This window comes from Neolamprologus brichardi, chromosome 18, assembly GCF_056152115.1.
Source record: "Neolamprologus brichardi isolate AB-2024 chromosome 18, ASM5615211v1, whole genome shotgun sequence".
Lineage (NCBI taxonomy): Eukaryota > Metazoa > Chordata > Actinopteri > Cichliformes > Cichlidae > Neolamprologus > Neolamprologus brichardi.
Genome location: NC_142121.1, coordinates 17,401,155 through 17,418,417, shown reverse-complemented (window position 1 = coordinate 17,418,417; position 17,263 = coordinate 17,401,155). Strand labels below are relative to the sequence as shown.

General features: G+C 38.8%; 1 protein-coding gene across 1 annotated transcript in view; it reads left to right on the top strand.

Annotated features, from left to right (window-relative positions):
• Positions 1-17,263, top strand: part of LOC102791796 (vasoactive intestinal polypeptide receptor 1-like) — a 39,624-nt gene extending 22,361 nt beyond the window's left edge. The window contains exons 4-13 of the mRNA XM_006792154.3: positions 632-732; positions 1,120-1,217; positions 1,503-1,635; positions 3,154-3,307; positions 9,892-9,952; positions 10,080-10,149; positions 11,125-11,219; positions 15,289-15,418; positions 16,858-16,899; positions 17,117-17,263. Of these exons, the coding sequence (XP_006792217.1) occupies positions 632-732; positions 1,120-1,217; positions 1,503-1,635; positions 3,154-3,307; positions 9,892-9,952; positions 10,080-10,149; positions 11,125-11,219; positions 15,289-15,418; positions 16,858-16,899; positions 17,117-17,263 (1,031 nt within the window). The remainder of the gene's footprint in view (positions 1-631; positions 733-1,119; positions 1,218-1,502; positions 1,636-3,153; positions 3,308-9,891; positions 9,953-10,079; positions 10,150-11,124; positions 11,220-15,288; positions 15,419-16,857; positions 16,900-17,116) is intronic.

Sequence of the window (17,263 nt, the reverse complement as noted above, 5' to 3'; positions counted from 1 at the left end):
CTAAAAACCAAGACAGAAAAGGACACTTGGTGTAACAAAAACAGCTTCACTGAGCTTCTAAACCCAGGCTGTCAAACAAACAGCCTGTAGGCCAGAACTAGCCCATCATACTGTCCCACTGGAGGGATTTGAAAAGTGCCAAAATTGTAGAGAAAGAGGGCATTTAGTAGTTTCACTGCCAAGCCAACACCCAAGCATCGTGTTGAAAGCTCATGGTCAGGAGACTGACTAAACATTGTTGAGATCTCAGGGTGTTCATCACCATGTTTTGCAAATGCATGGTGTATTACATGTGAACATTTTCAGCAGGTAGTTGTACGTCTTTATAAGAAAGAAACAATTTGAAGGTGTTATTTATAGGTTCCCATGCAGTGGTTATGTGACCCATAAACTGAACTGAAATTGCTGCTTTCATTCTTGAGACTGCAAAAGTGGCTCCAAGTGGTTTGCACATTCCCCTTGCAAACAAAAAGATCTCCGGTTTATTCCTGGAAGGAAACACCAATCCTTTTGGGGTTGTGTCAGGAAGGGCAAAAAAAATAATAAAAGAACAACATTCATATATTTGTGCGATTGAAACACTTGAAATTAATTGTCTCCTTGCGTTCTCTCTTTGGATTCCCCACATTAGGGTATGTTTACAGGAACTGTACTGCTGACGGTTGGTCGGAAATGTATCCACCCTATGAGGAGGCCTGCGTGTTCAGCGATGACAGCGAGCCTGAGTCGGAGGTATACGGACATGTGGTTGTAATCATGCCAGTCAATGAAGGATGAACATATTGTTTCTACTTCCTCTATCGCTGTTTCCTTTTTATGTCAGACCTATTTGTAGTTAGCTGTGAGGACCTTTGTTCCAGGAATAAATGTAAACAACTCAAGGGAAATTACAGGTCCTGAAATTGTTTGTATATTTAAATAACCACACAGTTAAAAGTACATTTTTTTCAGCATAATTACTGCTTTTTCTATCTAAAGCTTAAATAAATTATTATTCATTCATGAATCTTATAAAGAAAGAACCCTTGAAGTTGCAGCAATTTGAGTCAGACTCACAGCTTCAGACTTTTATTTTGATATTTTTCTAAACTAACGGTTTCTCTGTTTTCCTGTCTCCAGACGAGTTACCTTTATACCTTCAGACAGGTTTACACTGTAGGCTACGCCACGTCACTCATCTCCCTCATTACAGCCATCGTGGTGTTCGCAGCCTTCAGGTTAGACCAGACCGGCACACACCACCATCTGCACCCACAAAAGGCCAATAAAAGGGGAGATTTCTATGATGCAGACACATTCAGGATTTGTGTGGTTAGGACAGCATCTTATAATTTTAGGAAAATATGCATATATTCAGATGATAAAGCCTCAAAGAGTCTTTGTAGTACAGAGGATTATGAATCATCTTACACATGCAAATTCATGAAGTTGTTTACCTTCTTCTTCCGCCTTATGAAATATTAATTTACATGCAGTGAATGCTTTACGCTATTGTTACGCAGGAAGTTCCGCTGCACCAGAAACTACATCCACATCAACCTGTTCGCCTCCTTCATCCTGAGAGCCAGTGCCGTCTTCATTAAAGACACCGTGCTGTTTGCTGATGAGACCTTGGACCACTGCTCCATGTCCACGGTGAGGGCTCTAATTGATGTTTGCATCAAAATAGATTCCCACATGCTGTGTGATTGAGTTAACAGTGGAAACAGAGAATGAGGAGGGGAAGACATGTGGCAAAACGATGAGAGGGAAATACTCTCATTAGACTGATGAAATCTTTCAGCAACAATTTAAGATTTTTTTTTATATGGGAAAAATGAGAAAAAGGAGTTTTAAATCTACAGTAGATAGATAGATAGATAGATAGATAGATAGATAGATAGATAGATAGATAGATAGATAGATAGAAGGTAGGAATGATTTCCTGAAGTGGTCTTTATGTTAGTGGGGTCTGAGGGAGAAGGAACTCTGTTGGGTCTGTAGTGTGAAATGGAGTGGGTGTGTCCATGATGGACAATAGTTTGTCAGTGCCCTCCTCTCCCTCTGTGACTCAAATGCCTCCAGATACTGGCCACTGATGAATTTGTTGTTCCTGCTGGCATCTCTGGCACAGATGCCACCCCTCCAAGCAGACAGCAGCACTTGCTGCTAAAAATTGGTCTTGGCGTTTTGCCTCAAACACTGGAGTCCAATCTGTCATTCATGTGAATACCCTAGTACCTGTAGCCGTCCACTGCTTCAGTCACCCATTGTGCTACCGGGCTTAGTCACCGGAAATCAACCACTATCTCTTTTGAGTGGCTGACTTTCAGAAGGAGGTGGTTTTCTGCCAAAGAACTACACATAGCTCTTCACCACCTCTCACTCCAGCCCTGTCCCTAATACACCCAACCACTGCAGTGTCATTAGACGACTTCTGCAGGTGGCATGATTCATTCATGTGCTGGAAGTCAGAAGGTTATAGAGTGAACAGGAATACAGACACTTCCGTCCTGTATATATTTTGTATCAGGATCTCCTTATATAGAATGTACTGAATATGCTTTTTTTTTTTTTTTTGCAAATGTGTGTGTTGGATTTGGAGAAAAGGTTTGTTTCTTTTTTCATGAATTGATTTTAAAAAACAGCCTTTGTGTTTGTTCCTTATTGCATGTTTTGGTCTCTGTGTCCATGTTTTTTATTGCTTTCTTGTCATCTTTGGTTTTTATTGTCTTGTGTATCTTTGTGGGGTTTTTTTTGTTTATCTTTGTTCACTTATTGTTTGGTGCTGGTTTTACACTTTTGTGTGTTTTCGTGGTTATGTACTGCACATCTTCCTGTTGGTTTATATCTCTAGATTTTGCTAATTTTTGTGTTCCTTTTTTTATTGTTTTATATATTTTAATTTCTTTTGCAAGTCTTCTCAAATTGTCATTTTGTGACTCTTTATGTATTTTATTTTTGTCTTTTTTTAATTGGTTTGAGTTCCTTGGTGCTTATTTTGTATTTCTTTGTAATTGATTGACTTCAGTTGAAGTTATAGCAAAAGTAGAAGAAGAACCAAATATCCTTTTGTCACTACCTTCCCTTTTATTACACAAAAAGATGTATTTTTATGTTAAATTATGACACATCCAGTTTTTCTAACTTTGTTTTGTTGCTTCCTCTCTATAGAAAGCGTGCAAGTCAGCCGTGGCTTTCTTCCAGTTCAGCATCCTGGCCAATTACTTCTGGCTGCTGGTGGAGGGCATGTATCTGCAGACGCTGCTGGCTCTGACCTTCGTCTCACAGAGGAAATACTTCTGGTGGTATATCCTGATTGGATGGGGTGAGTAAGAGTGACTGAATTTGTCTTTACAAAAACAATCACACACTGTAGCTCCAACACAAACACTAAAAAACAGAATAAAATGTGACCCACAAACAGATTAAAATTCAAAAGGGTTATCTAAAATCATTTGTTAATCATGATCAGCTCTAGCGATAAAGCAAATATTGGTGAAATAGAGACAGGGCCATAGAACACAGAGGCTCAGTTGAAAGGGGAGGTGCTACAGTGGGGCAAAAAAGTATTTAGTCAGCCACCGATTGTGCAAGTTCCCCCACTTAAAATGATGACAGAGGTCAGTAATTTGCACCAGAGGTACACTTCAACTGTGAGAGACAGAATGTGAAAAAAAAAATCCATGAATTCACATGGTAGGATTTGTAAAGAATTTATTCGTAAATCAGGGTGGAAAATAAGTATTTGGTCAATAACAAAAATACAACTCAATACTTTGTAACATAACCTTTGTTGGCAATAACAGAGGTCAAACGTTTACTTTAGGTCTTTACCAGGTTTGCACACACAGTAGCTGGTATTTTGGCCCATTCCTCCATGCAGATCTTCTCAAGAGCAGTGATGTTTTGGGGCTGTCGCCGAGCAACACGGACTTTCAACTCCCGCCACAGATTTTCTATGGGGTTGAGGTCTGGAGACTGGCTAGGCCACTCCAGGACTTTCAAATGCTTCTTACGGAGCCACTCCTTTGTTGCCCGGGCGGTGTGTTTTGGATCATTGTCATGTTGGAAGACCCAGCCTCGTTTCATCTTCAAAGTTCTCACTGATGGAAAGAGGTTTTGGCTCAAAATCTCACGATACTTGGCCCCATTCATTCTGTCCTTAACACGGATCAGTCGTCCTGTCCCCTTGGCAGAAAAACAGCCCCATAGCATGATGTTTCCACCCCCATGCTTCACAGTAGGTATGGTGTTCTTGGGATGCAACTCAGTATTCTTCTTCCTCCAAACACGACGAGTTGAGTTTATACCAAAAAGTTCTACTTTGGTTTCATCTGACCACATGACATTCTCCCAATCCTCTGCTGTATCATCCATGTGCTCTCTGGCAAACTTCAGACGGGCCTGGACATGCACTGGCTTCAGCAGCGGAACACGTCTGGCACTGCGGGATTTGATTCCCTGCCGTTGTAGTGTGTTACTGATGGTGACCTTTGTTACTTTGGTCCCAGCTCTCTGCAGGTCATTCACCAGGTCCCCCCGTGTGGTTCTGGGATCTTTGCTCACCGTTCTCATGATCATTTTGACCCCACGGGATGAGATCTTGCGTGGAGCCCCAGATCGAGGGAGATTATCAGTGGTCTTGTATGTCTTCCATTTTCTGATGATTGCTCCCACAGTTGATTTTTTCACACCAAGCTGCTTGCCTATTGTAGATTCACTCTTCCCAGTCTGGTGCAGGTCTACAATTCTTTTCCTGGTGTCCTTCGAAAGCTCTTTGGTCTTGGCCATGGCGGAGTTTGGAGTCTGACTGATTGAGGCTGTGGACAGGTGTCTTTTATACAGATGATGAGGTCAAACAGGTGCCATTCATACAGGTAACGAGTGGGGGACAGAAAAGCTTCTTACAGAAGACGTTACAGGTCTGTGAGAGCCAGGGATTTTCCTTGTTTGAGGTGACCAAATACTTATTTTCCACCCTGATTTACGAATAAATTCTTTACAAATCCTACCATGTGAATTCATGGATTTTTTTTTCACATTCTGTCTCTCACAGTTGAAGTGTACCTCTGGTGCAAATTACTGACCTCTGTCATCATTTTAAGTGGGGGAACTTGCACAATCGGTGGCTGACTAAATACTTTTTTGCCCCACTGTATAAATATGGTAGAAAAACTTATTTTTTGTTACAAATAAGCTCAGTTGTGGATGCAAAGACAAACAATTTGCTTTTCTGAAAATATGCTTAGAAAGTCAAACAAATCTTTTGCCTTGTTTTGTGGTTTTGACTACTGAACAGTGTGTTTATTATCCTTAACAGTCAATTAACACCTTTGTCCTTTGTCTGTATATGTTTATAAGTCCCATGACTTGATGTTTTTGCTCACATTGGAATATTGTCAATTTGCACCGACATGTCAAATGGGCAAATTTTCCTTTGTTTCTGTGTACAAAAGCACAGCCTCTATAATTGTGTTACACAAATTAATACAGATTAATTTTTAATTACACAAAAGTGTAATTCTCCTAGAATTAAATGGGATTTCATTGTGTTTTACCTACAAAGGGGTACAAACTAAAGTTTTTACAGGAAAGAAAAAAATATTTTCACTGCAAGTAATTTTTACTAGTGTGTAACTTTGGGTAATTTAAAAGAAATCCAAAAATTTTTTTCCACAGCTTGCACTGTGCAAAATACATTGAAATTCAATTGAATAATATGGGAAAACACCCTTTGTTAACACCCGTATGATGTTAACTTGTTAAATGGATTGCAACATTTAAAAACAAATGTTTTATATAGGCAGGGAGGGATTGGTTAAAAAAAAGGCACTTCACAAACTTTATCTATTTAGTGGTGCTCTTTAAAAAACTAAAACTGTTCAATAAGCAGTATTCAGGAAGGATAGTGAAAGAGGAAAATGTAATACATACCTTTTAAAAATGTAAAAATGCAAAATTGTGGTCATAGCCTAAAACAGTGATTGGTTTTCTCGCTACATCCCGGATTTGTCTGTGTGTGAGAAAAACACTATAAATGATTGATTTGAATGAGCAATATTTTCCGACTTGAAGAGACTGTACCCTTACAAACAGGATGTCTGTGAACCTAAAAAATGGAAATACTTGATAAATAATTGAATCGGTGTTTTCAGGTAAAAGTGGCATTGAAGCCTCAAGTCACAAAAGGTACCTCCCTACATGTTTTTTCTAGAGCTACACTAGCTGATCATCATGTAGCCTGACAAATACAAAACAGCAACAGCCAGCTCATCTAACCGTTAAAATATCACATGTCAGAGCCCATTAAAAGATGTGAAAGTGATTAAAATAATCATTAAAAGATATTTTTTTGGTAAGCGGAGAAATCACAGCAGTTAGCATGTTAGCCGCTATTAAATATTCAACCAGTGCTAGCAAGCCACTTTGACCTCCACACACAGTACTGCTCATATTATACACTGACTAACTAGCTTACACAACTACACGTTAAAAAAATAGCCAGTAAAACATCAAGAACTTTTCATTAGCTGTATATTTTTGGTTTCTCCATTTCAAAGAAGCTCTCAATGGTTTTCTGAAGTCCAGAGTAGTGTGATCCAGTGCAAATCATCATCATCATAATAATTGTCGTCATCTCTCCAGGCAGCCAGCCAATTGTTAATTCTGCTTATGGCAAGTTCTTCACTTCACGCACTTGAGGTCTCACTCCTCATTGTTTCTGTCACACCATCATCGGCCACATCTGCTAAAGGTCCTGCAGCAAACATGTCAGACTTTTACAGTCTTGCCAGCAAATGCCTGAAGGACCTGTCAAAGATTCACTCACATTAACTCCTTAATGAAGAAAAAGTAAAAAATAAAAAATAAATTGACTGTTATTTACGTGTAAAAGCAAAATGTGTTAAGAGCCACTGAAAGTTTAATAAATGCATGATTTTTTTTATTCTAAAACATCAGAGTAATGTAGGTAAAGGAATAATTTTCAAGAACAAACAAATGTTTCCATCGTGGCTTTTGCTGATTTAAAGTCAAGGCGTCTTGTTGCTTTTCTGTTTCTCGTAAATGATGCTGCTGGAGAATAAGTGCCATCAGTTGCACATTGCGATGTGCTCAATTTAATATATTCAGCTCCAGAATATGAGATAACAGGGGAACAGTATGAAAACCCCTTTCAGTTCCTTAAATGGATTAACCCTTTAAAGCCAAAACTATTCCCAGAAAATTATAAATTTTGAAGTGAGAGAGTGTATTGGACCTTTTGACAAAAACATAATATTAATTTGACATTTATTTTACAATTTATTTAGAATTGTCAGGGGAAAAATTTAAACTGATGATGTAGAAGCCTCAAACGCTTACAAAAACTCATGTATCTAATATAAAGCACTAGGTGTTAAGGGGTTAAAGTCAGTATTATCACACATTATCTTCATATCTGGGTTGGAAATCTATTTTTACACAAGAACTGAGCCTCCAAAATCCTGGTAGCAGTTTATTTAGGCAGCAGCACAGCCCTAAAGATGAGTGTAGCGCTTGTTTTCTTCGGCCCCCCCCTTTTATTTTCTCTCCCGTCTTTTTTTTTTTTTTTTTTTTTTTTTTTTTTTTTTTTTTTTTTTAGCTTTCTATGGATGTTTTGAGAGGTTTCCATGTTTTCTCATCCCTTGTTCCTAAGCCAAGTGTTTTCCATTGTCTTACCATTCCCATCCCACTGTCTTTTTGTTTTGTTTTGTTTGTTTCATGCTGCTGCATATTTTCCTATTCAAGCCTGTAATTTCAAGCTCCACCGCTCCTGTCTGTCTTATATGTTCCTGTTACCAAAATATAGCAGCTTAGTCCAGCCACACAGGGCTAAGCAGACACTTTTGTTAAGTGCAGCAGTGAAGGTGAGAAACAGCAACACACTTACCTGAAACTTTTAGGCAATGTCCAGCTGGCAAAGCAAAACCTTTCATGCCACGTGGGCTTTTTAAATCCTCCACTGCATGCCAGTGCAATGCTGCATTCACACACGGTGGCAGGGATATTTCTGATAAGGTGATGAATGGAATTTATGGTAAGATATAAATGGATCTGACCCTGAGGGCTACAAGCACGCCGCGCCAGTTTAATAAAAGAAGAGGTAGGTCATCAGCATTCAGGCAGACATTATTATGATTTCACGTCAGGTCTTGTGAGCTGTCTCAGTTGTAGGTTGTTGTTAAAGGTGCTCCACATGCAAACAGTGAGTCACGCTGAGCAGGATGCTGTAGCTGGCAACTGCTGCTCAGCTGCTTTGACAGGAAGTTAAGAGAGGAAAGTGAAATCCTCCACCGCTGTCAATCCCTGCCGGAGATCAGTTGATTCTACATCTCGTCTGGGAACTTGCACTTGAACCGTGATCATTTTTCCAGCTCCAGTTCACAGCAGCACTGCTTTATAAGCCTGAACTGCTAATTTTAAAAATGGAATAGCACTGAATTCATAGGCATGAGACAATATTAAATGTCATTATTAATAAAATAGCATAAGTTAAACCAGGTAGCTTATCTCTGATTAACAACCTCCTTAACCTTTTGGAGAAGATCTCTTAATTGTGAGATTAGTCATAATTACAATTGTGAATGCTTCCTGGGGCTGTGCTTCAAAGCAGGTACAACATACTCAGGATATCTTTCCCCTCTCTCTTCTCTTACCCAGACATCAGCAATCAGCCTAATCAGTCACACAAAGGTGGTTATAATTTCAATAAGTTAGTCCACAGCTTCCCAATCTGGCTGCAAGGGTGGTTCCCAAGAAGAGGCGGAAATGGAGGCATCTGACCACTCAGTAATGTTAAAGGTTTACAGAGAGCAGAGTGACTGATTCTTACCAAGGAAAATCAAACTATGATATTAGAAAAAACTGATTAGGCACATAATACAGTCTGAAAGCAATGGAGTGCAACCAGTTCAGCTCCTGAGCCGTGTGAGTGGAGGAGCACTGTACAGTAGTGCAGTATCAAACATGTTGTGTGCACTTTAAGCTCTCTTGAGCCAGCTGGCAAAAATGCAGACTGTGTAAGCCTTATTAATATCACCCGTTTATCATTAAGGAATACATTTATTAAAATTTAGGAAACACAAAGACTTTAGATCATTTTACTATCTGAGACATGTTCTGGGAATGTTTACACAGTCTTCTGCATAGTCGATTAATCTATAGGCAGTGATTTCACCTGTCTAATGTTGAACATGACCCACAAGTTACCATGGCGATGTAACCTGGTAAGAAAAAGAAAAAAACAGAACCGCTATTACTGAAAACCCAGGATTTCATTATTCGCCTTATTTTCACCCAAGAATTAATGCACAGCAGTTTCAGCTGTTGATAAAAGGATGATTACTTAATAAATTCGGCTGTTCCCCCAAATTATCACATTTTATACCTGGACAACAGATGTTGGGTTGGTGATAGATTGCTTGTGATATTCCCTATACAAAGTTACAACAATAACAGCCATAATAATGCTTACAAAAATATGAAACTACACAGATGACTATGTGAAGATATGTAAATATTTTTGTCCTGAATGTTTTTACACAAAGCACCTGAGGTGTGTTTACGTGTGTGCACACGAGTGGTGCTCAGACTGTAACCACGGTGGCTCTGATGCGTCTTATCAGCTTCTTTCCGGCTTTACTATCCTGCTCTCTCATGTCTCCTGCTTTTATTCTCTGTGTACTCCTTTTTTTTTTTTGGCATGAAACAGATGCAAGTAGCATGGAAAAAAATTATACACAGAGTCAACTTAATATTTTCTATGCTTGTCAACATTCCCGTAAAAATAATGCAGCAAACAGATGCGTTTGGTCTGGAGCAACGTTCGGATTGATTTTACTTGACAGGTAAACAGAGCATGCATAATTAATTCCTGCCCTTACATTATAGGGCTCCCATCTACAGTTCTCATACTGTGGGTTTTGACCAGATTCTTCTATGATGACAGAGGGTATGTTTTTACTGTTGTTAGTTTCATATTTCTGCATTTTATTTAAAGCAGCTTGCCAGTCCATGATAACTATTATATCTATTTTTGTAGGTTTAGTATTGCACTGACATTACATTTGGCTTTACAGTTGCTGGGATGACACAGACAATGTTGGCATCTGGTGGATTATTAAGGGACCAATAACAGCCTCACTGCTGGTGAGTATAGGAGTTAAACACCAAGTACCTGATAAACCTGCCGTGCCTGTCTAGTTTTTTGTTTTGTGGTGGCAGATTTACAATTAAATTTTTATGAGGAAGTTTTACACTAAAGTGGGATTCTTCAGGCAGAGGAAGTGCAAGTTTGTGACCCTTCGGGCAGTGATCGTGAAATATTAAATAATTTACCAGCAATGTTTTAAAAATTTAGGAGCTTGTTAAGAAACATGTATTGGTGGTTTTGTCTTTTAAATCCTTTGATGTCAGATTTTCTTTTGTCAAAGCTAAAGGTTAATAAATATTTGCCAAAATACTGAGAGACAGACGTTGGCAGAAGTTTTCTTGCAAATCACATTTGTTCCTGGCACAAGTTTAACTAGTTAATTAAGATAACTTTACTTTAGTGAGTTGGTAGAAATGAACATCTCTGGCAGCCATGGTAATATTTCAGTTAACCGAGGTTGTTTACTCACCTGTATTTTTTCTGGACTCGGTCCACTTCCAGACAAACTCCAGAGTGGTTTATAGTGAGGATCTGATCCAACCTCGAGCCGACCCAATTTCCTGGTGTGCGCTGCAAGATTGAGCTAAAAGCCTTCCTGCACTCTTTACGTTTTGCATTATGAGATGCAACAGAGTTCTGTATACATTCAGAGTCCTGAAATATTACTGTGATAAATATGATAAACACATTAATTTTCCACGTAATCAACTAGTCCAGAACATAGTATCTTTTTCCTGTATTTACTTTTCTTGCCTCAGACACATTTGGCCCATCAGCGGAGTGAATGTTCTCGTTTGCAGTGACACATTGTGGTTCACTTTGATTTGTCTCGAGTTCAATAGTAATCACCTTTATCCTGTGATGATACAGGATTTTTAAATTTTTCATTCCCCTGAGATAACACTGAATGTGTTTTAACTAGTGTGTATCTGATTTTGCCATTTGGGCCACTGTGCATGTTTCTCTTCCAGATCAACATAGTCATCTTCGTCAACGTCATCCGGATTCTGGTTGAAAAGCTTAAATCTTCTGCTATGACTGGGAACAATGACACTGGACACTTTATGTGAGTCTTGAGGAGAGATTATCTCTGTGGGAAAATGTGGGACACAATGTACAATGTTGTGCTAGTGCAAAATTTTGTTATAGCTGGTTTTTAAAAATATCATGCAACAGATCCAGATTTAGTTGAACTGTTTACATGTGGCTGTCTGCACTTGTGTATTCCCTCTTTTGGTCAAAATTAATAGAAGAACAGTCCCTCATTCTTACAATACAAAAAACAGAGAAAAAACTGCATCAACAAGTTGCTCCACTACTGCCTATTAACTGAAGGACAGCAATATTCTGAAAAGTCAGTATGCATTTGCGTCCTGCAGGCCACCCTCCTAATCTCAGTAAGGTGCATAAAATTCACAAGACAAAAAAACAAAATAGGTCAAATCACATTAATACAAATGAAAACTTTTCCAGAGGAAAAAAACACTCAAAAACACCTGTTCTGTTTGTTCATCATGGCAACAACAGCATACAAACCCACACAGGACGTGCACCCTAACACCCTGAAAGCACCTGTTTGAAAAGCAGGAAATTTTCATCTGACTCTGAAAAAATGACTGGTGCTAGTTTACTGCAACAGTCTATTGAACTTCGTGATTGGGTTTGCTGCACAGTGTGGTAAATGCTAGTTATTTCAGCCACTTTTATCTTTCCATTCATTTTCTTTGGTTCAGAGTTCAAATGCTATACCTCCTGACTGTAGCTAGGTAACTAGATAGTTTGTCACCTACTGATCAGAAGGTTGGTGGTTTGATCCCTGGCTGCTCCAGTCTGCATGCTAAATATCCTTGGGCAAGATATTAACCCCAAGTTCCTCTCCAGTGGGCCCATCGGAGTGTGGATGTGTGCGAATGTTAGATAAAAAGCACTTAAACACAGAAAAAAGTAAATGGGTGAATGAGGCAAGTTGTATAAAGAACTTTGAGTGCTCAGGCAGAGTAGAAAAGTGCTATATAAGAACCAATTATATGATTATGATTGACATCATAAGGAGCCCCCAATGAGACGGCCTCTTCTTCTTTCTCTTATTGGATAAGAGCCAGACTTTGAAAAGTGTTACTCAGTGTTGATTTATGAGATGTATGGGACATATGATCACTCTAGTCACAAGTTATTGATGTGACATATAATAGCTTTGATTTGATAAAAAGCGTGCTGCTCTTTAATAGAAGCTGTAAAGTAGTAAATTTATATGAAAACCAAAAACCTTTAGGGCAGCAGTAAGGTAAGAGGAGTCTGTGAGGATGGACTGCTCAGCGACTGTGGAAGGCTGTTTTATCTAGTGAAAATGAGATTTGATAATACATCTCAGCAGGAAACCTTACAGCTGATGAACAGATTTCTGATTGTGAGGAAGAAAAGAAGTAGGTTGCACCAATCAGCTAATGCAGCACTCTAAAGAGCTCTGAACTTACCCCAGTGTGTCTTGTGTGATGTCAGGAAAGGATGAAGAACGAATAACCTATCAGATAAATTAGTTTCGATATCCATCTATATACATCTTACATAGGGTGCTGAATTTAATCTTAGTGCTATTTTGATAAACCATCATTTTAATAATCTGTAAGTTTAAAATTTAAACACTGTACAAGAATGAAATTTGATTTCTTACAGATTACATTTGTACTTATAAGAAATGTCTTGACTGAAAAATAAGATCAAAGCCACACTTCCCCTCTCTGATCCAATCTCTTTCAAGTTTTTTTTTTCTTTTTTGGATTGGATATGCTCTGTGAGTTTGCAACTTTCACCGTCTTTCTTTGAAGCCTGGATGCGAGCCAGCACATCACAAGCATAGGTTTGAATAAATCAAACCAAATTCACACAAATATTTAGAAACAACTGTAAATTTTGCGTATTACATTTTTACAGACATATATTGTCCCCAGAAGACTAATCCTTTTTCACTTTTCACCAACGTTTAATCTTGTTCTCTCACGTAGATGAAAGTCATATAACTTACTGAAATGTCTCAACTATTGGAAGGGTTGAAATCTGCTTTTATCCAATTTATCCAATCGCTCAGAAACTCAATACATGTAGGGATCTAGATTTGGTCAAGACGACCTGCTGAATTTCAAATCAAGCAGAATGAGGAAGAAAGGGGATTTAGGTGACCTTGAAAGTGGCATGGTTGTTGGTATCAGACAGACTGATCTGACTGTTACCTAAACTGCTGATTTGCTGGGATTTGCCCACACAACTAACTCTAGGGTTTACAGAGTGTGGTCAGATAAAAAGAAAAGTTCCAGTGAGCATCAGTTCTCTGGCTGAAAATAACTTGAAGAAGAAGAAGCAGACTTGCCTTGTCTGAGTCTGAATTTCTGTTGCAACAGATGGTACGGTCAGAATTTTGCAAAAAATACATGATAAAAACAAGACCGGCTTATGACATAATAACTTTTATAAGTCAGGTGAGGTAGCGGCCTCACCTCACCATAGTGGCCATGCAAGATGATCTACGCCCTTGGTAAGTTTTAAGGGAGAAAAATATGATGTTGGTTAAAATAGATCCATCGGCAATGTGAAATCCCAGAAATAAAAATGTCTCACAATATCATAATTCTTTCCGCCCTGACTTGCAATGATACATCCCAAGAACTCCATGACTTGCTCACTTGCTATTAGTAGAACTGTACCATCATTGAAGATCAACGCTACGAGTGTCTAACACCAACAAGTGGATAAATGAGATAATTTTGGGCTTCACTTATGGGAAGCCATTATGTTTGTTCATACTTTTTTTTTATATGATACAACCTATAGCTCAGATGTGAGTTAAAAACATCATATGCAGAGAAAAGTGGTTCAGCATTGATAAAGCTGAGCTTTAAATCATTTTCTTGCACTAAACTCTCTATAATGCAGTTGGATAAAAAGTAATTAATTTTAACATGTAAACCTTTTGCTGGGTGTTAAGTGGAAACTGCTAACTGAGGCAGTAGTATGTAAGAAGAGAAGCTGTTTAAATCCCTTGACAAAAGTTTGAACGGCTTCTTACACTTTAATATAATATATGCATACATGAATCTACTGCAGCAGCAGTGAAACCCTGCTTCACCTGAAAGAATCCTTCTTTCTCTTGACATCTGGCTGGTGCACATTTGTGCTCAGCTGAATTAATTTAGAATGAGAGCATATAAAAATAGCTCCAGATTCCAGAAATAGATGTTACCTACTTTGACGTGCGACAGGATTGTTCCACCGGTTCAATGAATGTTTCACAGGATTAAAAGCCCCGCCTGTCGTAGGAACTTAAATTTGATTCAGGAGGAACCTTGGCGTTCACACAAAGGCACAAATTATTCACCTGAAATAAGCTGATAGCTCCCCCTCCATCTTTAATCTTTAAGCAGTTGAAGCTGTGATAATATTTCTGATTAGAGCAATTTTATGGTTTAATCTGACTATCTAGATGACTAAAACATATACTGCAACATCCTCATACATGTGAGAGTGTCACTGAGGAAACTAAAATGAGAATAAAACACACACACATGTCAGTTGTTAGGATAACAGCTGTCTGTTGATCTCTGATGGATTGGATACTCTTGTGAGTGGATCTGTACCCAGCTAGGTTTTCCAGTCTCAATAGGATATACAGAAAAGTAAATGCTGAAGAGCATAAACATGATACTTATCTCAGTGTCTTTTGATGATGAAGCAGATGTTGAGTTGCTCTTTTCAAACCGCATTACTTGCGGGAAACCGTTTCAACAAAATGTCATAAGAAATTAAATGGCAACATTTACATGATATTTAGACATCAGTGATATGAGCTGAACTAAGCACAATGTGTTCAGGTTTTGTGTTTTGACATTTTAATCTTTTCCACTGATTGGCCTGATGACGATGTTGTTTTAAAGGTCAGTGTAATGAAAATCTGACACCACCATTGTAGCTTTGATGAAACATGAATGACACATTTAGTCTGTCTGACATTTGAAACGTGTACCTCTGACATGACTGAAAGTCGCTGACCATACTGGTAACACACTGTAATCTTTCAAAGTGTTACATCATTATCTGGACTTATTTTTAGGGTTTCTTTTTTCCTTTCTTTTTGCTTCACTCAGGAGGCTGGCAAAATCCACCCTGTTCCTGATTCCTCTGTTTGGGATGCACTACACTGTATTTGCCTTCCTGCCTGAGAACACTGGAGTAGCAGCCAGACTCTACATCGAGCTGGGACTGGGCTCCTTTCAGGTATAAAACTTCAGAATCACAGTTCACAAAGAATTGCTAAAAATAAACAACTCACATTGCTCAAGTTGAAATTCTTCCCAGCAGATTTATTTTCCTTGTCACATTAGAAGCACAGGTGTTACACATCTGAATCATCATGGAATTATTTATATGGAAATATTTATACCTGTGCATGCACGATAATAACTAAAGCTCATCGGCTGAAGGCCAGATGAACTTATGTGATGGTGAGGTGTCTGCCATCCATCCCTCAGTCTGTTCCATCACCTGTCCCTCTAATATTCACTGAATTCTCAACTCGATCATTATATCTTAGAGAAACCTGCGCACACTGATATCCTATTGTATCTTCCAATTTATCAAGATTATGCGCAAAGTTAAAACAGGAGTTCACAGAGGGATAAAGCTAATGAGTGATCCCATGTAGACATGCAGTTGTAGTTCATGGAGCTAGGTTAAGGAGAGAGGTGATATCAGTTAGCAGCAGTATGGGTTCATGCCAAGAAGTAACACTACAGAACTTGGAAAGAAAAGCATCTGGACTGAAGACTTTCACCTCTCATCTAGAAGCTTCTTCAGTTCAAAGAGCAACTGGTGGACCTTCTTGTATGCAGTGGTGATGGACAAGTTAAAAAAGGAATGAAAGTCAGTAGATACAAGACAGAATACAGGGTGCACAGCAGAAGTGAAGAGGAGAGTGCAGTCAGGGTGGAGTTGGTGGAGATGAGTGTTGGGATGATTGTGACGGAAGGATAGCAGCCAAAGTAAAAGGGAGGGTTTACAAAATGTTAATGAGACCTGCTGTGATGTTTGGTTTGGATATGTTGGCACTGACAAAAACACAGGAGCTGATCCTGAAAGTGGCAAAGTTTAGGATGTTAAGATTTTCATTGGGAGTGACCAGGATGGACACGATTAGAAATTAGAATATCAGAAGGACAGCTTGAGCGATAGAGACACAAAGTTGAGATGGTTTGGGCATATGTAGGAAGAGTACATTCATATGAATATGTGGCAGAAGAGGATACTAGGAATACTAGATACTAGTAGAAATGGAAGCAGATGATCTGTTATGGCGACCCCTAAGAGCGGCAGCCCTTGCTGGCTGAAATAATCACTGTCATAAATAACCACTCCATAATATTTGCGCATGTGTAAGACTATAACTATGTGGAATGTTGACATTTATGCAGCACAAAATGTATCCCATAAATATGACAAAATGAATTAACAAACAACAATAAATCAGCAACCGAATGACTTGTTCAAAGCCTGCAGCTTCATCCTGTTTTGCTTGTTTGTTCTCTGAAGTTATTGTGATGCTTTGTGCAGTTAAGTGTTAGCAACACAAGTCACTGTTTTCCCTTAGGCGGACTGTACATGCAATCAGTTCTTACTCTTATGATTTTATCTTGAAACAGATGTCTTTTATGTTGCAGGGGTTTGTGGTGGCGCTTCTTTACTGTTTCATGAATGGAGAGGTAGGCAAATGGAGGGGAAGCTTGTGTAATAAAAAAAGTCATACAAACATTTATCATAAATAGCTGCCCTGAGGTAAGAGCTATTCTTTGGAGTGAAAACCTAAAACACATTTTTTGGTATGGGTAAATGGCAGCATTGCATTTTGCTCAACAGGTGAACAAAAGCCTAGGCATCTGTAACTTTCTGCAATTTCTATTTCCATGCATTTGTTTGCAGGTCCAAACAGAGCTGCGGAGGTGGCTGTGGAAGTGCCACAATCAAAGTCATCTCACACCAGCTAAGAGAAGCATCACTCAGATCACAATTCGGACTCATGGGGGGCTCGGGCTGCCTGCTTCTAGTGGCAACATCTCTTCTGTATGA